This window comes from Mustela lutreola, chromosome 2, assembly GCF_030435805.1.
Source record: "Mustela lutreola isolate mMusLut2 chromosome 2, mMusLut2.pri, whole genome shotgun sequence".
NCBI classification, from domain to species: domain Eukaryota; kingdom Metazoa; phylum Chordata; class Mammalia; order Carnivora; family Mustelidae; genus Mustela; species Mustela lutreola.
This window is the reverse complement of record NC_081291.1, coordinates 156,368,287-156,389,651: the sequence shown is the minus strand read 5'-3', so window position 1 is coordinate 156,389,651 and position 21,365 is coordinate 156,368,287. Positions and strand designations below refer to the sequence as shown.

The following is a 21,365-nucleotide window of genomic DNA, read 5'->3' as shown; positions in this document are numbered from 1 at the left end:
ATCCAAGGCAGTTTGTTAATTAGCGATCTGAAAGTGGTTCCATAATAGTATGCCTCCCCCCCACCCCAAGAATCAGCCAGATTCCAGGGGCCCCATGCCCCTGTGACAGCCTCACTAGAGGAACCCCAACTAGTGGCTTACCCCTGGGGTGAAGAAACTGCAGATGCAAACCGCAGCCACTGACCCATGTTCTCTTTTATAATCCCAGTGGGGTTTCTTGAATGATAAGGAAAATCTGTGTTCTAAAATGGCTGACCAGGGGCGCCTGGGTGGCTCAGTGGGTTGGGCCGCTGCCTTCGGCTTGGGTCATGATCTCAGGGTCCTGGGATCGAGTCCCATATCGGGCTCTCTGCTCAACAGGGAGCCTGCTTCCCTCTCTCTCTGCCTGCCTCTCCATCTACTTGTGATTTCTGTCAAATAAATAAAATCTTAAAAAAAAAAAAAAAAATGGCTGACCAAGCCAGCGGGGGGGGGTGGGGGGGTGGGGGGGTGGGGGGAATGCCAGTCCTGGTCTCAGGTCTCAGAGATGTTCCGGATTTTCCCCCCTGCCCTGCCTGTCCCGGGCGCAAAAGTGCCACATAAATGGAAGTAAAGGTGTATAAATCACCTCCTTTGTGCTCAGGACTCAGGCCTTTGGAGATCACTCTCCTGAGTCCACTGGTGTTAAACCTCTGAACATCCAATATCTCCACGTGCCTGGGTTTTTCCAGGGGCGATTCAGTCCAGGTTCCCTAATAGGATGTCTCTTCCTCAAGGAACCTTCTGATTAAGGGTGGCTGCGCAGTGGAGGAAATGGTCACCGTCTATGCCCCGAGCTCTGGTACACACAATCCAATTTTCTAGATGATGGCCTTTTTTAAAGGCACCATTTAACCCCTCCAAATACTACCTCATCATCTTTCATGGATCTCTCATAATGACAGGATCTCAGAAATGGGAGGTCCTTTTGCAGGCTCTGACTGCCCTGGCCCGCAGTGTGTCTCCCCACGACCTGCCCCAGAGGCATGTGGCTCAAAGCTCACCTACCCGCTGTTCAGAGGCCAGCCCAGTGCTAGTCTCTGCTTCTTTGTTGAGTGTTGAGTTTACACTTGAATGTTCCTGCTTCTTTGTGATGCTAAACCTCAAGTCTTCCAAGTGCGTATTTTTTCTTAGCTGTGACTGTCAGCCCCTCGAGGGCAGAAACCTGCACTCTGGTGGCTTTGGGTCTCTCCTCACAGTCTGCACAGACTAGAACATCCTAGCCTCCAAGGCACATGCACTTGTCCTCTGGCCATATTAGCTTGGTCCTAGTTCCTTAGGAGTTTTCCTCAGAATTCAACATTCCAATGTAGCGCTAACCACCTTCACCTTCATAGACTCTTCTGAAACGTGCGAGACAAAGAGGCAGGGTGGAGGCTGCCCTGCTCGAAGGTGGAACTGAAGCCGGCAAGACGCTCTAACAGCCCAGGGCCCTCTCTGTCTCTTTACCAGAGCCCACGCTGCAAACAACGGTCTTCACTCCAGACCTCCGATCCCATGAATTCCAGCATTCCGATTTGATATTAGTGTACATGTCTTTACAAGCAGCGCCTTCCCCCGTTTAACAACACTGTTTAACTTCCTGTACTCTTCTATCCTGTGCAACCATCCTAACTACACACCCAGAACGAACATGTACTGGCAAAACCATAGCAAAGTGCACACAGTAAAGGAGAGGAAAGCTCTTTTATAGAGGAAAGGGGACAGTTGGGAAGGGCTGTTACAAACGGAAAGTCCGTTGGATTAAACGGAGAGGTCACAGTATACTGGCTTCTGATTGGCTGATTGTGACGGTCTCTCATTGGCTGGGCTGTTGCCAAGGTGGAGGAGAAAACCTTTTCTTAAATGTAGCGAAGGAGAGTAAAGTGCTATTGACTTGCAAGCAGCCCCTCTCCCTGTTGGGTCTGCAATCACCGGGAATAGTAGGGCATGAGAACTGCCCATCCTGGCCTCCCGACTTCATTCTAAATGAGTTTTTCTTTTTTTAATTTTCACAACTTTTAAACTTACGTTTAAATCCTTTCTCAGCCCCTTGCTCAGGCTCTCTGTTTCTGAGTGTTGGTTTGTAAAATAGGACTAAGTACTTAAAATAGTGCCTGGTAGTTGGTGCTATATTTCTTACTTTTTTATTATTGTTTAAAGTTTAATTATTTGGGAAACAAATTATGTCTCCCTTCCTGTGCTTCATGCTCTGGCCACAGTAGTCCTCAAATTTTGTTAAGCACATTCCCTACACTCATCAGCACAAGCTTTTGGAGCCAGTGCCCCTGGTTAGCTTAGGAGACTTGCTCCGGGTTTGTGAAAAAGTATCTCGACCAACTCGACTGTCACTAATTCAAGTTACAAACTAGTTACTAATTCAACTGGCTGAAAGGGTTTCTCCTTCAGCCTAGTAATACACAGATGGGTGCAGAGGGTAGGAGGAAAACAGGATCTGTGTCTGATCCAGGAGGCCTTTTTATTTATTTATTTAAGATTTTATTTATTTTTATTTGAGAGAGAGTGAGTGGGAGAGAGCATGAACTGGGGGATGGGCAGGAGAAAGAGAGAGAAAGCAGACTCCCCTGTTGAGCAGGGAGTGCAATGCAAGGCTTAATCCCAGCGGCCAAGATCATGACCTGAACCCCCCAGCTGCCCCCACTCCTGCAGGCCTTTTTAAATGGGCTTCTGACTGAATATGCCTGGATTCAGTTCACCTTTTATTTTTAAAGATTTATTTATTTGAAGGAGAGAGAGAGAGCACACACGCACGTGGGTGCAAAGTGAAGGGGGCAGACAGAGAGGAAGAGAGAGAATCTCAAGCAGACTCCACACTGAGCAGGGATCCCAACTCGGGGCTAGATCCCTCAACCCCAAGATCAGGACCAAGCCAAAACCAGGAGTTGGACACCCAACCAACTGTGCCACCCAGGTTCCCCTGAAAGTTCACCTTTTAAACCAGGGATTTAAACAGGACTGTCTTTGAATTTAAGATGAGGATGGGTGAATGTTTGGCAAACCTTTCAGAACTCAGGCTTGAAGCAGTAGCCTGATGCCTTGTGTTGGCCCCTCTGGCATTTAAGGCTTTTCCCTCCCTGTATGAAAAGATTGGGTGTGGACCTTTCTCCTGCTAGAACTCCAGAGTCGAGATCCGCTCTTTACAAGTAATTTGGTCTCTTCGTGACCTTGGGATGGTCACTCACCTTCTGTACTGTTAGAACTTCTCCTGGGAAGATATTACAAATTCATGTGGTAAGCAGCTGGGAGTATTATGGATTTCTTGATGTAGTTCTTAGTCATCTGTTTTTGACTATATAAAACACTCATTCCCTCCCATGCTCTCTGGCTTCTCCAGGCAAGTGTTCTCTTGTTAACAGCTGCCCACACTTAAGTATGGAAGAATCCAGTGGCTACCAGTTATAACAAGCATGTTAATGGCAGCAAGCCGACAACTAGCTAGTAAAGGACTGGGGGAGGGGAATAAAGCAGCTGTTTTGGTTTTGAAACATGGACCATACTGGCTTGGGGCTTAGCAAAGATGTGTAGCCTGCATACTTCCCTAGTCTCTTCTTGGCTTATAATAAATAAACCAGTAAACTTCCTGGGTGTGAGAAGAAGGATCCAGTACCCAAGGGCCCAGCTTGGTTGGAAAAGAAGTCGACTTGGTGGACAAGTGCTAGAAAAGATAAGGCTATTGAGTCTCTAGGAACCAGAGGCCGAGTGACTAAGGTCTGGGTGTCCCCTTAGGCTTCCCCCCTAGTAGTCACAGTATTTTTTCTGATTAGATCAGCTTATTTGCTACTACCACCCAATTGCTTCCTGAGCCAGGCAAATGCCTCACCTTTGCAACTTTTCACACTTTTCTCTGTCCTCTCCTCTCTTGACTCAATCCAGCACAAGTGAGAACACAGGGTGGTAAGAGGCCAATCTTTCAAACTTACCCAGGCTTTGCCCAGATCATCTGTGCTGAAGGTGAGAGCATTATTTGTTTATTCAAAACTAACCAAAAGTCAACAAACTTTGAGAGAGTGTGTAAGTCACTTTTCCATTCATTCATTCACTCATTCAGTAAAGACCGGGAGCCTGTTATCATACATCAGCTGTTGTTTCAAGCCCTGAATTTACAAAGATGAAAGAAAGTCCATGTATAACAAATGAGTTCCTGATTCCAGGTTATTGTTAGAGAATTTCCAATTTCCAAGAAAAAAGATTTCCACTGGGTTCCCTAACACTGACAGTGAAAGTCGAGTATTTCCAAGTGGGGTGGGCACTGGCTTACGATTCCTGGGCTTATGAGCAAACCTTTCCTTCCTCCTCTCTCAAGCAGGTGTTCCAGCCATAGAGGTCCTTCAGTATGTGTGTGCTGTAGGGAGAGGGGTGCTTACAGACATATACACACCGTATCTCACAGGAAGGAAGATGACAGGTAAGGGTGTGTATAGTACACTCTGACTTTCCCTACTAAGGGTGTCTCTTTTCACTTAAAACTATGCCAAGAAAGTTAACAGATTGATAGTCCATGGCAGAGTGTGTTCTAATAATGCCTACTTTTTAAAAAATTTTTTTAAATTTGTATTTATTTTGAACGTGAGAGAGAACACAAGCCGGGGGGAGGAGCAGAGGAAGAGGGAGAAGCAGACTCCCCAGTGAGCAAGGATTCCGACATGGGGCTCAATCCCAGAATCCCAGGATCATGACCCGAGCTGAAGGCAGATGCCCAACCTACTGAACTACCCAGGTACCCCTAATACTGCTTATTGAATATGACAAAATCCTACAGAAAATTTGGAAGGTTATAGGAGTATGCACAGGGATTATTTTAAGGGATTTGGACTGTTTATTTATATGTGTGTGCATGTGTGCAAAGAAATGTCAACTAAATTTTCTCAAATGGCAGCTTATCAAATGAATAGATGGATTCACCGTTTGTCTTTCAATTCATTAATTTATACCCAGCAGTACTTTAACTCAGTCAGGGCCTCCTAGTGCCGCGATTGGTAATGTTGTCTTGCAACAAAAATCTAAAAACAAAACAAAACAAAACACAAAGGAGACTGCTTCCGCTGACCAACTGCCACAGCTGGCACTGGAGTTTTCATCCCCTGCCTGCCCACCTGGAGGGAGAAACAGCTGCTGACTGCTGATCGGCCATTACCCTCCAGTGCCTCTATGGTTCGCATGGCTGATGATATATGGATGTTGTGGTCTTTCATTTCTAGGCTTATTCTGCTAGTCGTATGTCAGTTGGAAAGGTCATCAAAAAGCCAGGACTGCCAGCTGGTCCATGAGTTGGACCCTGGCCCTCAGGCTTCCTTCTGCCTTCCATGTCTGCGGAACGGGGTTTCTGTTTGCCTTTCCCATTCCCAGAGGCTGCTCCAAGGACACAGCCTTGCTACAGTTGAGAACATCTGCACAGTGTACGTGACTAAACCCAGTTAAGGCCTCTTTGTGAACTTTTAAGATCTGCAGAGTGAGTATGGGATGCATTTATCTTGCTGCCGCCCAAGACAAGTCTTAAATGTTAAGCCCCCTTTTCTTCTTAGAATTGCCACCTACCAACCTGGAGTGGCCTGCCTCTTTACCTTCTCCCTGCCCTCTAGCTACGGGGCTGTTTCGGATTCCACCTGGAAAGCCCCTGAGGTTGCAAACCAACAGTATATCCCCAGATTTTTTCTCCCATCAGTTTCTGTGTTTGTCCTTTGTCATTATGGTTGGGAGTGGCTGCAGCCTGTCCTAGCAGGCACCCACCTCCCTGGCCAAACCCCAACCCTGCAACTTGCTGGTGTTTTTGCCCTCCAGGCTCTGAGAGATCTTTCCAAAGGGATTCACGATGGGGAAGAGACGGGGGAGGAGGGAGGAACTCTCTCCGGCAAGCTTATTTCTTTGGCCAGGCCGGTCTTTAACCTGCCCAGTCAAGAAACAAGCAAGTTTTCTGGCACAGGTCTGACCGGGAGGTCACAGCTGCCCTTGCAGTAGCGATCCTTAACCAAGAGGTTTTAGAAATGTTTTTTGAGAAATTGTCTCTGGAAACACTGGGGCTGGTGTCCATTCACAAGCCCTGTCTCTCTCAGAAGACTCTTCCTCTGGAGGTCTATATCCCTGAATACAGGTGAGGAAGCCAGAGATCTGGGACCTTTGAAGGTGCCTGCCTTCCCCACCTTTCTGCCAGGGGCTGACTCAAAACCCTGGTGAAAGTAGCAGGCAGCCTCTCATGTTCTGCCCTGGCTTGTCTGTTTGAAGGTAGGGGAATGAGAGGAACATTACCCCCATTGGAGGAAATGTGGTTGGATGACCTGCCTCGCTGTGTATGCCTTTAATCAGACTTGAAAGAGGGTCCATTGGGCTCATGTTTGGTTCTGGTTCTTAAAAATAATTTCCAAATATATTTATTAAACTAAAAATCTGTCATCTTCATCATTCATATCTTTAACTGTTAATAGTGATTTTTTAAAAAAGATTTTATTTATTTATTTGACAGACAGAGATCACAAATAGGCAGAGACACAGGCAGAGAGGAGGCAGAGGAGGAAGCAGGCCCCCTGCTGAGCAGAGAGCCCGATGTGGGGCTTGATCCCAGGACCCTGAGATCATGACCTGAGCCGAAGGCAGAGGATTAACCCACTGAGCCACCCAGGCGTCCCTTAATAGTGATTTTTAAACCAAATGTTGATAAAACTTGAGCACACTGTTCATCTTTTAGATCATAGGTAGGTTGAGCCCCATCCTGCAGAAACACTGGCCTCTCCCCTGCAGGGAAAGGCCTTGTCTCTCCTCTAGGGACATCACAAAAGCAGACAATACCGAGAGGTTTTAAAAACACATCCTATGCAAGCACGTTTTTGTGTGTGTTCAGATGGAAGAACCACAAATCTTCATTCACTGGAGGTATGAAAACAAGTCTATTTACACATTAGCAGTATCTGAAAATCATCCCAGTGGACGTGGTACCCTCCAGGGTTGTCATATCCGAGCTTCGTGTACATTCTTCTCAAATTTCTCATTGAGTTCTGGCTTGTTGGGAACTGTGGCCAAGTGGTAGGGTATGAAAGAAAACTAACCTCCTAGTCTTCCAACAGGCCTCTTGAGCAAGGCGGGAGATAAGCAAGTGAGCAAGAAGTGATCAGGTGATAGTCACTGTGCCCTGTGGCAGAAATGTCAGAAAGTGATTTGTATGTTTTTTGTTTTTTTTTTTTTCTCAATTTAGTAACACTTCAGACCTGGAGCAGTCTTGTTTCCAGGATCATCTTAGAAGACACTTTAAAAGCTGTTGAGTTTTTGTTTTTTGTTTTTTTTCTCAATTTAGTAACACTTCAGACCTGGAGCAGTCTTGTTTCCAGGATCATCTTAGAAGACACTTTAAAAGCTGTTGAGTTTTTGTTTTTTGTTTTTTTTCTCAATTTAGTAACACTTCAGACCTGGAGCAGTCTTGTTTCCAGGATCATCTTAGAAGACACTTTAAAAGCTGTTGAGTTTTTGTTTTTTGTTTTTTTTCTCAATTTAGTAACACTTCAGACCTGGAGCAGTCTTGTTTCCAGGATCATCTTAGAAGACACTTTAAAAGCTGTTGAGTTTTTGTTTTTTGTTTTTTTTCTCAATTTAGTAACACTTCAGACCTGGAGCAGTCTTGTTTCCAGGATCATCTTAGAAGACACTTTAAAAGCTGTTGAGTTTTTGTTTTTTGTTTTTTTTCTCAATTTAGTAACACTTCAGACCTGGAGCAGTCTTGTTTCCAGGATCATCTTAGAAGACACTTTAAAAGCTGTTGAGTTTTTGTTTTTTGTTTTTTTTCTCAATTTAAGAAAGTGATTTGTATGAAAGTGAGCAAGTGCTTCTGACAAACTTGATTTTGCCTGAAGTGGGAGTGGTTTCACCCACTCTGATACAGGTCTTCACCACAGTACATTTTATACTTAAGAGAGGATTTCAAGAAACAAGTTTTAGCAAGGAGCTGGAAAGTTCTCTCATAAGCAAGGTGGAGCGGGCAGCGTTCTGGGAGCTGGCAGGCATCTGGCTGTCGTCCACAGTAACAGCAGATGAAGACCTTCTGACAGACCAGAAAGCTGGGAAGGCTGGTGGTGGCTCTGGGTTCAGCAGCAGTAAGAGGAGCTAGCACTCGGATAAAGATGCAAAAACAGATGAGGTAGGGAACTAAAGAAGTAGTTCATCGGTCAGGAGGGAGGGAGCAAAAAACAGCTTTTAGGAATATGAATCTAAAAAGATGTCGATTGTCAAATGGATTCTGTCTCCTGGAGGAGGCTCTTGGTTGAGGCTGTCTTCTTTCTGATGCTTTGTCCTCTCAGGCAAGCACCCTTCACCAAAAAGGGCGTTTTGAAGTAAGCAACTCCTAGAGTCTGCAGACATCTTCCCTGTCAGCAGTGTGGAAGATGGCTACCCACGACATTCCCCACTGTCCTTCACAACATCCCTCATGGGGCTGCAGGAGCTAAAGCACTCTCTCATGGCCAAATGATCCAGTCCTGACACATAACCAAATGGCTCCAAAAAGTGGCTACAAGGGGGGAAAAGGAGCAGAGGGCAAAGCAGCTGGGGCTCACTCCAGTAAGGCCCTGAGACAAAGAAGTGGGCACTGGCTCCCCATTTCAACACTGGGTGTCCCACGCCACCATCATTCCTTGATATACTAAACTCAGGTAACAATCTTTACAGGAAGTGACCTTCCTTTCTGGGCATGAACATTCAAGGGAGAGCTTCCCTAATCATTTCCTAGTGTCTCTTCAAGCCCTGGCACCTCTGTCTGGCCCCCAAATTGCACCGAACCCTTCTGCACCTTCTTCTTATCCATGTGCCCATCAAGTCCGTCCTCTGCTTAGCTTGTAGGAACATAGCAGACAGCCATTACCAGGAGCTCCTGCTTCTCCCTGAAGCAGCCAGAGGTTGCCTGAACAGGTGCAGAGGGGCTACAGTCCCTGAGGCCAGAAACCTTGAAATTCTGCTTGAGACTTGGGAACATCACATTTTGTATTCCTCACCTCAGCTGTTCTGGGTGCTCCTGGTTTGGTATAAAGGGAAGTGAAAAAAGCATCTTCCCTTAAAAAACTGCATTTAGGTCAATCATTTCTGGGACTGTGAAGACACGATTCATTATGCTATAATCTTCTCAAGTAACCTTAAAAAGATGTAAAATCCTAGGTCTGTAAGACAGAAAACCTTTAAAGCAACTGACATATTTCCACCATAGGTGGGACAGGTGGCATGTGTGTACTGGGGGGTACTCTTGGGACCACCGCCTGTAGAGTGGGGGAAGCAGGATGGGGCAGTAGGGGAAAGCTGAACCACGATGCAGTTGTTAGAGGGAACTGCCCAGTTCCATGAGGAATTCTGAAACTGGATGGCACTTCAGATACTCCAGATTGCAGAAAGGAAGCTGGGCTTTTGTACCCTCACTGGCTGCTTGTGGGCATAGTTGCAGGGAAAGCAGTTCTCTGCTGAGGGCAATTCCTGGGGTGGGGGTGGGGCACAAAGAATGGAGTGTCCTGGTCCTAAAGGAGGGAGGGCAGAGCATACCACAATACCCTCTTACCCGCTATCGGCCCACTAATAATGAGAGACCAACATTATTTAAATTATTTATTTTTTCTATAATACATCTCATTCAAATCATAGAATAGTCTGATCCTTTTTTTCCTCAAGCACAAGTTACACTCATCTCAGATGTTTTTTCTTTCCTTCTTTTAAGCTTACAGGATGGATAAAGATACACTTTAATAGACAAAAACCATCACTCAGAGTTTATTACAAATACAACTTCCCAGGGAGGCCCACTGCTAGCACTTCGGAGCATCTGGGGTGGGTCCTGGGGATGCAACATTTTAGAACTCTCCTCGTTAATTCTGCCGCAGGTGGTCCTTGAACCATCCTTAGAGGAACACTGCTTAGAACTTGTTATCTATTGGAAGCAATTTCAGGAAATCCAGGAATAATTAAGTATACAGAAATAGCTCTTCTATAAAATTTCCATATAAAAATAACGGTATTTATTTACAAAGTTTGAGATGCTATAAAATAATACATCATATTAGGTTAGGTACTTCAATCTAATAGTCTACGTTAGGCAAATCAGATGTGGTGTCTGCATCTTCCCCTGACTTCTCTCGTTTAAACTGTTTAAAGCATGTGGCACCACAATGTTTCCTTCATGCAGAAAAAAAGCAGACTATATTTTCTGGAAACCAAACCCAACAGCACATGATCGGAATAAAGCATCTCCAAAGGAAAAGGTGAACAAACTTGTGGTTTTGCCTCAGAGCCTCTCTTCTGTCTCAAAGTCAAGTGTGGTGGTGGTAAACAAAACACCTCAAGGAACTCCCAGTACCAGATCATGGTCCTAAGAGCTCAGGCCCGCGGAGCAGCTGCCAGTGAGCTTGGGCTGGTTGCTAATGAAAGGTGGAACCTGCCATTGTGCTGCTAGGAGGAACATAACTGCAATGTGCTCAGAGAAGTCTTCAAACTGTGGTCTGAAAAAAAAACGCTGACCCACTATGAACAAACAAAACAAAACAAAACATCAGGCCATTTGTTACTAGGTGGTGCCTGGCATGCGGAAGATGATGTATGATTAGTGACATGGGGAGTCTGAAGTGACAAAGGGTTTTTAACCCCAAACATGATCTGGGGGGAGTTTCCTTGTTGAGACAGAACAGACAGAAACAAGCTAATGTGGTACAGAAAGATCTACTAATAAACCAGCCTCTTCAGCCTCCTATCAATGACCAACATGCAGGGCAGTCTTTGCTCATGGAGGAAGGAGTTTCTTCCCAGGTGTGAGGTCTAAAACTGGGGTCTCCCAGGTGGAGAGGGGCCCAAAGCTGACACCATAGCCTCATGGTGGGGACTCAGGAGTGGAGTTCCACTTGTGCTCCTTGGCTGTGAAGCACTTGGTGCGACAGAGGACTGATACTTATTCAGAGCTGTTTGGAAGGACTGTAGTGAGGGGACGGTTTTCAGAAGGCCCTGTGGCCCTCACAGGAAGAAATTCTGGGTTGTGGTACAAACTCGGCCAGACAGGCCGAGGGATATTAGGCAGGTCAAGCTCTCAGCTTGTTTCTCTCTCTCTCTCTCTCTCTCTCTTTTTAAATTTTTAAATAATTTATATAACAGAGAGATCAAAAGTAGGCAGAGAGGCAGGTGGGGGGCGGGGGAAGCAGGCTCCCTGCTGAGCAGAGAGCCTGATGCAGGGCTCAATCCCAGAACCCTGAGACCATGACCTGAGCCGAAGGCAGAGGCTTAACCCACTGAGTCACCCAGGCGCCCCTCTCAGCTTGTTTCTCAATGAATGGGGTGGAAGAGATGCTCCCTTTCTCTCTGAGACCCTGGGTGGAGAAAAGGTGAGTCCTGCCCGTTTCATCTATGCTGGCTTCCAACACAGCTCTAAGCAGGGAGGCCCAAAGTCCAGTCTGTTGGACCAGCAAGGGTCAAGACAACACTGGATTCTAGAGTCCTTTTTGAAAAGCAAAGGCCGTATAAGAATGACACAGGATTTCACCTTGACTGAGGAAGAGCTGCACAGAATGCACGTATGAAAAGAACACACTGTTTGCTGTCTTCAGTACTATCATGCATGGCTGTCTGCTACCATTTATGCTTCTGTATGCATCAGACATACCCACGGCATAACTGGAGGGTCAGAGTTGCACGTCCACCACTTTTTCTTCTTTAGCATAGTGTGAATGTAGACATATGTGGGGGAACTGGATCTCAAAAGTTACGTAAGCATAACTGTTCAGAGATACCTTGAAGGGGCTAATTCCTGAGAAATGTTATCATTATGTGGGCATTTACATTTTTCTTAAAAAGGAAAGATCTTAAGCAAATATCAGGCTTTTCTCTTTTAAGTAATAGTGTGGCTTACCTGAAGCTTTAACTGCCAGCTGTGATTTAGAGGGCGGGGAGGCACACTCCTGAGGCAGGCGGCACAGTGCAGGCCGAGGCACTCTTGTGGGTCTCCCATAAACACAAACTCAGGACTGGCAGTGCCCACAGACTGCTGCCATGGGTCATGAAAATGCGGAGCCTATTTGTGAAAATATCCTGGGGGAGTCTTTAGCTCCACTAAGGCCAATCCACACGCAGAGTAAAAGATTATCTTTTATGTATCTAATATAAAAAGTAGATCTTTATGTATCTAACCACTTGAAAAATTAGAAGAAAACACCTAGAAAAGTGACTACTTTTCTATGATATAGGTTCCACTGCAAGGTGATGAAGCTAATAATGAGAATGTCATGGGTTAGTTAGAATCTTCTCTTGGTTTATGGATACTGCTGGTAGCTAAATTCGTTTTTCTTTTGAATCTTAAAAATTCCTTAATAAACTCCAAAATGTATGCTTAAAAAGTGCATTTTACGGGACAGAGTGGTTCGGCAAGTCTTTCATTGTCTGATCCAGGACAAATGTCACTTTCTCGGGGTGGGGGGTGCCTTCCCTGGCCACCTCAGCCAAAGTCGCCTTCCCCCCACCATCTTATTTACCCTGTCATTTTCCCCCTTAGCACTGATCATTCTCAATGTTTTCTGTTTCTTATTCACTCAAATACCTATTGAAGGATTAAATATTTACATTCACTGTCCAACACCCACTCCATACTTACCACTAAGGAGGTACAATCTTAACACCTACATCCCAGATCTACTGGGGAGACATACTTTGTTCATATGCCTGAGGAGAGGGAGCTGGATAGGGCCCTTAAAGTGAACCACTGATCAAGTTAAACAGCCCCCTCCCCCAACTCTCTCTCTGAGTGTGGTTATGAGACAAATAGCTTTGGCCGCTCCCTCCCTTCCTTTGTAACCCTACCCCCAAGAACACCCACCGCCACTGCGTCCCCAGGGCCCAAGTTACATATTTGGAGCAACTCTGCTGACCCAAGTAACCAAGAGTTGTGGTTTTAGCGAACAGCCAGCCCAGTGATAGATGTCTGCAAGTTTGTGAAACATCCCCATTTTAACAATCTGATAGGAGCTATTTTGCATTTGAGGACTGACCCTGGCTTTATTTTTCAAATATGGTAGGGTGTGGTTACAACTGCAAATTCTGCCAGTGAGGGGAGTTCTCCTCTTTCCTCCTGCTACAATGGCCGAAACTCCCACCACTCCTACAAAGAAGTAAATTGTGGCAAACCAAATATGTGGTCATCATCTGTCATGTTGTCCAGGGCCAGTGTCAGCACCCTCTTTCCTGCCCGCTCCATAGCGCCCTCTGTGGTCATAAGGCACAATTCACATCAGCACTTACTAGAGCTGTTCTCATGCCCTTGTCATCGTGAAAGGATGAAGTAGATGAGACAGATTCATGGGGTGGGGGGTAGGGGAGCTTGGGCAGGTGCCTGGGGGCCGGAATCACTGCCGTGGACTCTGGCAGTATTACCCTCCCAGTGTGAGGGCCAGCTGGGGCAGGTCTGTTGCCCCCCCTGCGTAAATGCTAAAGGGAGCATGAATACACTGACCAGATGACATGATGCACTTCAAAGGGTCACAGCTGAACTCACCCTCGAGGAGGAAAAAGGCCTCTCAAACTCCCCGAAAAGCAGAGTGGGATGAGCACCTTCTGGGAGCGGTGTCTGTATGTGCAGGTAACCCCAAGGGCTATGCTATGAAGAATCCTGGATGTTGTGACCATAATTTCCCAACATTTTGTTACTTCGACTTCTATATGCAATTGTGACTGAGTGTTGAAGTTTTAAAAAATCTCTTTAGGGGAGATACAGAAGAATAAAAGAATTTATCTTTCTAAATATCTCAACTTAGTTTTCTGCTCAGGTAAGGCTTTATATGAGCGACATGTACTGGTGACCACGGTGACTCCAACAGATGTCCTCAGCAGGAAGCCAAATACATTGCTGAGGGACGGAGACCATTTCCCACCAAATACCACATGCACATGCTGAGAGGGCCAGTGATGGGGCACCGGTTACGTTAGGAGTCTTTGGTTGCTTTTAAAAAAACAAACCTGTGTTTTATCAGTTTACAACACTATAGCAGCAGAGAGAGAGCGAGAGAGCGAGAGAGAAAGAGAGAGAGAATAGAGAAGGGGGTGGTGTCCCAAGAGCTCCAACAAGGACTCTGCTATTTGGTGGAGGAATGGTTATGGTTAATGTATCTGTACAAATGTTGAAGTTCAGGTCTTGGAACCTGTATAAAAGATTCTGAAGACTAAAGAGCTAGCAGTGCCCACCCCCCTCAAGTATAGGGATGTGGGTGGTTAAGGTTGGAGTTAGTAAAGGAGGTGGCAGTTTGGCAGGAAACTCAGTTTTACTCAGCTTTTAGCTGATGATCTTCAAGTCAGAAATGTCTTAGAAGCGCTCGGAGCCCCACTGCAGTCTCTGCGGTCCTCCGGGCTCCGGCCATCCACCCAGCCTTGGAGCTGTGCCCCTGCACTCAGGCAGAGATGGAATTCTCTAAGAACTGCCTCCACCTCGCTGCCCCCTTGATCACTCCAAGTCTGCACTATGGCTTCTTTCTGACAGAATGAGTGCTGTCTCAAAGGAACTTAAAGTTGTGTGTTCTCATGTATTAGTTTTCACAGCCTTAGTAAAAATTTTAGGTTAGCCGTATCTTTCACCTCTGGCTCACTGGAAGCAGAGTGAAAAAGATATCAGAAGGCATCCATACTTCCCCCATGGATTTAGAAAAGCACCAATCTGGGACAAGCCTGTGCTGGGCCCAAAGGTGCTAGATTAATCTAGTGGCAAATCCAGATGATTCGAGTCAAAGGGTTATTTTCCATTATTATTTGCTCCTTCTGAAGGCCTTACTGTGAAATTAGATTGGGGTTTGGCCACGCTGGCAGATATCCCCATGCTCCCTTGTTCGGAGGAGCAGGAACTGTGACTACACCAGTGTAGTGTTCCCAGTGGCATCTTTGGCTATGGAACAACATACTGTTTACTGCACAATATGAAACAGATCCAAGCGTTTGGAGTGATCAATATTCTTCCGTGTTTCTGTGAAACACTGAATAGCAGATTAATTTGAAATGCAGTTTAGCCAGGAATAAGCCAAATACGGTAATTTCAATAAACGAAAATGTACAAAAGGTGACATGTACAGGAAAACATTGCTGTCCATATTCTTGAAGTAGACTTTTCTTTTAAGACAAAAGTAATGACATTTGGTTCATTTTCACAAATTGCACACGGAGTAAAATCATACAAGCACTGTAGGGAACTCTAAGCAAGCAGTTCAGTCACAGGAATTTGTTTCTCGGTTCTGTTTTAAATGAAAAAGCTATATGAAATGCACAGCTTTGATTAAAACTACAGATACAATTTCCTTCTCTGTAAAATTCCAGATTTCAAATGCTGGCAAAGGCAGTGCTGGCAAGGTATTTAATGCACATGGAAACACTATTCTATTTTGGCTTCCAGAAGTAGCCCTAGAAAATTCTATGCACCAACGCATTGGCTAATAATGATCGTTTCAGTTTTACTATAAATTATTCTAAATGTCACTTAAGTACTTAAGAATTAGCGCTTGCTCCTTTCTAGAAGCTGTCTAAGGCAGCTGATGCACCAAGCACCTCAACTAGACTTCCAACTAGTTCAGCAGTTCAATCTAAACTCCTTAGACCACAAGGATTGCTGTCTACACCCCTCGCTGTACAACTCATCCTCACTGGATCCTCTCATGGTCACTTCTGCTTGTAAAAAGCAGCCCAGTCGAGGAAGAAAGACATGACAAACGTGATGTCACTGGCTATTCGCTACAGCAATCTTGATTCTAAGGAGGGTTACGTGGGTGTGGGGGAACACAAGGATCCCAACTCATGGAAGATAAATGAGCTTCATTCATGCTGCCAATTCTTTAGGGACTGTCCCCTCTATCACCTCAGAAAACCGCTTTGTTTGCGGTGTGATCCATGGCTCTGTCATTCAGAGTTTTCATTCATGCTATGTTAACTTTCATCTCAATCATCTCAGCCTTCAGATAATTTGCTTATTGTGTTTCCCTAGTTTTCACTGAACACACAGTGCAAACAAAGGCAAAGACTGAAGCAATCATTTCAAAAACAAGAGCTCACACTAAAAACACACATGAGCATCAAATATTAAAATGTGGGTTTTCTCCTGTCTTTATTCTGGGGAGGAGGAATCCTCCTCGTCATCTTCCTCATCTTCGTCGTTGAATGAACAGGGGGTCTCGCCTCGCGACTCAGAGCAGTGAGAGGCCGCACTGCTGGACTGGTGACTGTTTGGGGCAAGGAACTGCCCAGTTGCTAAGGCCACTTCAGCATCCAAGCACAACCCTTGGTTTACACTAGCAAATAATTAAAAACACACAAGTTCATTAACGTGGTCAATGTTTTAAGCTTTGTAAAATGTAGGACTAAAAACACGGGAGAGGAGGTACCACTGGGGCACTCTGCCCGAACCCGCTGCAGAAAGACCTGTGCCGGCAATGACACCTGGCTCTTCCCACGGAGGTGCTCAGGGCTTCACCGCTTCTCTTTCTAACCCAGAAAAAATACATACCTTGATTGTGACAAGGTGGCACCAGTGGTCAGGTCTAAATTTGAAACTGATTGAGTAGAGTTCAAAAGTAATCCCTGATTTAACCAGGAAGGTCCTGTGGAGATATCTGTAGGGAGAAACAGAAACAGAAGATGTCGGTCCACTGTAAGTTGAAGAAAGCACAGATGAGTAAGGGCATGAGCCTGATCTAAATTACAGCTGGGTGAGGGGCGTCTGAGGGGCTCAGTCGGTGAAGTGGCTGCCTTTGGCTCAGGTTGTGATCACAGGGTCCTGGGACGGAGCCCCGCATCAGGTTCTCTGTTCAGCAGAAGCCTGCTGCCCCTCTCCTTCCACTGATCCCCAGCTTGTGCGCTCTCTCAAATAAATAATAGCTTTAAAAATAATCAGAGCTAGGTAAATCTCCTGCTCTGGGGATAATCCACATTTCTTCAGCTTGGAAAAAGGAAATCTCTAGGACATAAGAATAGGAAAAAAAAAATGGGAAGGCAGACTACAGTGAGGAAGAATTCTAATTAAACCAATCACAGACTTCCACTTCTTTCTCTTAATTAAGACCTCGAGACAGCTGAGAGCCCAGTGATTGCTGCACTATTCTTGGACACCTGCTGTCTTCACCACCAAAGACTCTGACTAGTGTTAAAAGCTAACGCCAGGAGGGGGTAAAAAGAAAGTGAAATCAGAAATAGGTTAGAAGGACAGGGGTGCCTGAGTGGGTCACTCAGTTAAGTGTCTGGCTGACTCTTGATTTCAGTTTAGGCTGTGATCTCAGGGTTGAGATGGAGCCCTGCATTAGGCTTCACACTGGGTATGTGCCTGCTTTGGTTTCTCTCTCTCCCTCTCCCCACCTTCTGGGGGAAAAAAAATGACAAGAAACAGGTAAGGAGGTTAGACACATTTTTACTAAAACTCCCACTGCACCATCTTTTCATGTGCCATCAAAAGAACTCAGTGCTATTACTCATCAAAGATACAGTCTTTTCCCTGGTATCCTTTGCTCTGTAACTCAAACTAGCCCTTATTTTAAAAGGTCATATGCAGTCACATTTCTAATGAAGGTGAGACATGCATTACACTGTTTTAGTCTGCATAAAATATTTTGGGTGTATAACCTTGTAATCTTATTTTCTATGTATATATCATATTTCTCCAATCATAACCATGATAAATTCTTATTATAATTTTATTAGTTTCATACTGGTCTCATATTTAGCTCAAAGAAGACAGTGAGTAGAACATGTAAGATCTAAATGTTACTGAATGAATGAGTATAGTCTCTTTCACATTAAGTTTACAAAAGAGGTAAAAGAAATGATAGAAATGTATGCCTAAAAAGAAATTCTTTGACTTACATTACAAAATAAGACCATATATATACTCCAAAAGTGCAATTTAGTAATGAACCTTTATTACAGCTAATCAAAATAGTTTTGTAATTACTGTGCCAAAAAAAAGGAACCCCAAAAAACTCCCAGAACTATATGTACTAGGATTAAATACTCTGCTATTAGTACAGTCTGACCAAGTGAGAAGCTTCCTATGTAGAAAAAAAGGAAACTAAATGATTTCATTAATTTTAAAATGGCCTTGTGAACCCTGTTCTTTATAGGCTAGCTAAGACAGCTGTGGAAAAAAAGAACTTCAATTCTAAGAAGAATAGCAGACTTTAACTACATTAAATAAGAACAAGCCTGTGCAAGATGAAATTAAAGCCAGAATCCTGTGGTGAATATTAATTAGTATATATGGAAACTTTCTGTCAGAACACAGCTATTTACTTGTTTGTGAGCGTGACACAGTAAATTTTCCTTTTCACAATGGCTTTGAAAAGCCTACATTTCTTTTGCATTATCATAAGATCCACACAATAGCTCTCACAATCTAACTCAAGAGCCATTCTGTCCCTTTGCACATTAAAGGCACAAATTTCTTCTTTTAAAGTAACCAGAAAGTCTATGTCCCAGGCTGCAAATGAGGTCACAAAGAGATCAAAACCATAGAGCCTGCCTGATTGCCCTGAACCTTTTCACTGAGAATAAGCTAAAATAAAGTTCTGGTGATTTATTGAGTAAGCCCTTTATTCAGCCCCTGCTGGACTGCCACTATGCCTGCGCTGCTTAAGAAAACAGCGGGGCCTGCTCGGGGACAGAGTGGGGAGAAGGGAGCGTGGGGGGCGAAAAGAGGGGGCAAGCTGGCTAAAGGACAAGAAGGGGTCACACCTGCAGCAGGTGGATGGTGCTAGTTTAAGAACCAAATCCAACAGAAACCAAATCTGAATTAACAAACTTGTGTTTTGACCAGAGGGCCAAAACCATAGAGCAAAATAAAATAAGGACAAGGGGCACCTGGCTGGCTCACTGGCAGAACATGAAACTTGATCTCTGGGTTGTAGTCCCCAAGGTGGGTGTAGAGATTACTTAAAAAATAAAATCTTAAAAAAAAAAAATAAGAACTACCTCTTTGCTCATATTTGATTTATTATACCTTAGAACTAATAGTACAGTGCCTTCAGAAAAGTGATGTGAAATTCTAGGTGGTGATATTTATAAATCAAGGAAACTTGAAAAAGCAAAGGTAAAAAGCATTATTTATGCCTCCAAATTATATGTACAGAATATACACAGTCTTGAGAAATGAGACAATCATAAAGATTTCTGAATCAGAAAAAAAAATCTGAATTCTACAACATGCAAAACATACTATCTTTGTTTTCAAGTATACTCAGTATATTCTTAAAAATCACAATAAAAAGACAACCTGATGCAAAAATGTGCAAAGGATCTGAATAGATATCTCTGCAAGGAAGATCTACAAGTGACCAATAAGCACACAAAAAGACGCTTAGCACACTAGTCATTAGGAAAATGCAAAATAAAACCACAGTAAAATACTACCTCGCATCTACAAGAATAGGTTATAATAAAAAGGATGGACAGTAATAATTACTGAGAAGGATGTGGACAACCCAGAGCCCTCATACACTGCTGGTAGGATTGTAAAATGGTACAAATGCTTTTGGAGAATAGAGTTACTCAACAGCTCTCTCTCTATTCAAGAGAATAGAATTGGAGTTACTCAAAATGTGAAATACAGAGTTGCCATTTGACCAAGAAATTGCACCTCTAGGTATACAACCGGAAGTGACAACTTAGGATCACACGGAAACATGTACAAGAATGTTTATAGCAGCATCATTCGTAATAGCCCCGAAGTAGAAACAATCCAAATGTCTACCAACTAATGAATGGGTAGATGAAATGTGCTACTATTCACACGATGGCAATAAAAAGGGATGAAGTACCAAGGCTACGGCATGGATGAACCTTGAAAACCTCATGCTAAGTGAAAGACATCTGTCACAAAGGCTGCTAGTGCATGATTCCATCTACAGGAAATGTCCGGAATGGACAAATCCAGTGGCAAAGCAGATTACTGGTTGCCTAAGGCTGGGAGGAATGGGGGAACAGGGAGTGACTGCTAATGTATATGGGGTTTCTTTCTGAAATGATAAAAATAAAAATGTTGTAGAATTAGTGATGATTGCACAACCTTATGAATATACTAAGTCCCATTGAACTATACATACCATAAAATGGTGAATTTTATGGTATGTGAATGAAATCTTAATTAAAAAAAATGAGGATGCCATTTCACATCCACCTGATTTGGGAAAAATAGAGTATTTCCAACCTGCAGGTGAGAATGTAACTTGTGAAATCAAATTAAAAAGCTCTGGCTTTATCATAAGTGAAGCTGCAGCCCCCCCACCCCCCTCGGGGACCCAGCTGTCTCATGCCACACACCAGCACGTGGGGCACTATGGTATCATCACAGAAATGTTCAAAGTAGCACTGTTTTTCATATTAAGGAACTGGAAACAAAACTTAAAGGTTCATCATCAGTAAAATGAATAGTGATATAATCATATAATGGAATTCTATACAGTGGTAAAAATGTATGAATTACACCTACATTAAATCATGTGGATGGGCGAAAAGATCATGTTGAGTGGAAAAATCCGTTATCACTAAAGAATGTATCACTAGGAGTCCATTTATATAAAGGTCAGCAATAAGTAAAATGAAACAAGAAACTGTTCCCAGTTTACTGTATTTGTGTTTGTATCTCTAAAGAAAAGCAAGCGATGATAAATGAGAAATTCAAGGGAATGGTCACATTTAAAGGGGACAGAATGGGAAAGCATTCGTTAACATACCTGTGATATAACCTTCTAAGGCCTTTGGCACCAGCGATTTAGCAAGTTTCAGATCCTCCAGAGAGCATTTGCCCGACTCTAGGCCAAAGGACATTCCCATCCGCTTCAGTACTTCTATGTCATCATGGATCTCAAAGGTGTTGTCAAAATTAAAAAGATATTCAAACCTGCATCAGAAAACAAAGTTAGTACGGGGCTTCAGTGGGATAGGGAAGGGCTGCGTAGTGTGGTACTCTGTACATTACATAAAAAAATGAGGGCCTACGTTCAGCTGTACTACTGGAAACTGCTACTGTCATTCCGCTGTGTTCAGGGGAATGACATCTCAAATAAGCCACTTTCCCAATTAAAACAGTTTTCCTATGACAGGAAATAGGAGTCCATAAACTTCAGCCCTCATTAAGCTGTTACAAACAGGGGACAACTTTGGTGTAAAGCCAATACTTTTCAAGCTTTGTCACAAAAGTCAAATTATTTTTTATTATTATTATTTTTTTAAAACATTTTTTTTTTCTTAAGATTTTATTTATTTACTTGAGAGAGAGACAGTGAGAGAGAGCACATGAGCGAGGAGAAGGTCAGAGAGAGAAGCAGACTCCCCATGGAGCTGGGAGCCTGATGTGGGACTCGATCCCGGGACTCCAGGATCATGACCTGAGCTGAAGGCAG

General features: G+C 44.0%; 1 protein-coding gene and 1 long non-coding RNA gene across 12 annotated transcripts in view; both read right to left on the bottom strand.

Annotated features, from left to right (window-relative positions):
* The window catches only part of LOC131825058 (uncharacterized), a 58,222-nt gene extending 53,949 nt beyond the window's left edge, over positions 1-4,273 (bottom strand). Inside the window, exon 1 of the long non-coding RNA XR_009351109.1 lies at positions 1,027-4,273. This is a non-coding gene — a long non-coding RNA (uncharacterized LOC131825058). The remainder of the gene's footprint in view (positions 1-1,026) is intronic.
* Positions 4,274-9,572: 5,299 nt separating this feature from the next.
* The window catches only part of TFDP2 (transcription factor Dp-2), a 175,494-nt gene continuing 163,701 nt past the window's right edge, over positions 9,573-21,365 (bottom strand). For all 11 annotated transcript variants that reach the window (XM_059163887.1, XM_059163886.1, XM_059163888.1 and 8 more), the window contains 3 exons: positions 20,697-20,863; positions 16,484-16,589; positions 9,573-16,268 (listed from right to left, as the gene is read on the bottom strand). In XM_059163887.1, coding sequence (XP_059019870.1) covers positions 16,085-16,268; positions 16,484-16,589; positions 20,697-20,863 — 457 coding nt within the window. In that variant the 3' untranslated portion in view covers positions 9,573-16,084. The remainder of the gene's footprint in view (positions 16,269-16,483; positions 16,590-20,696; positions 20,864-21,365) is intronic.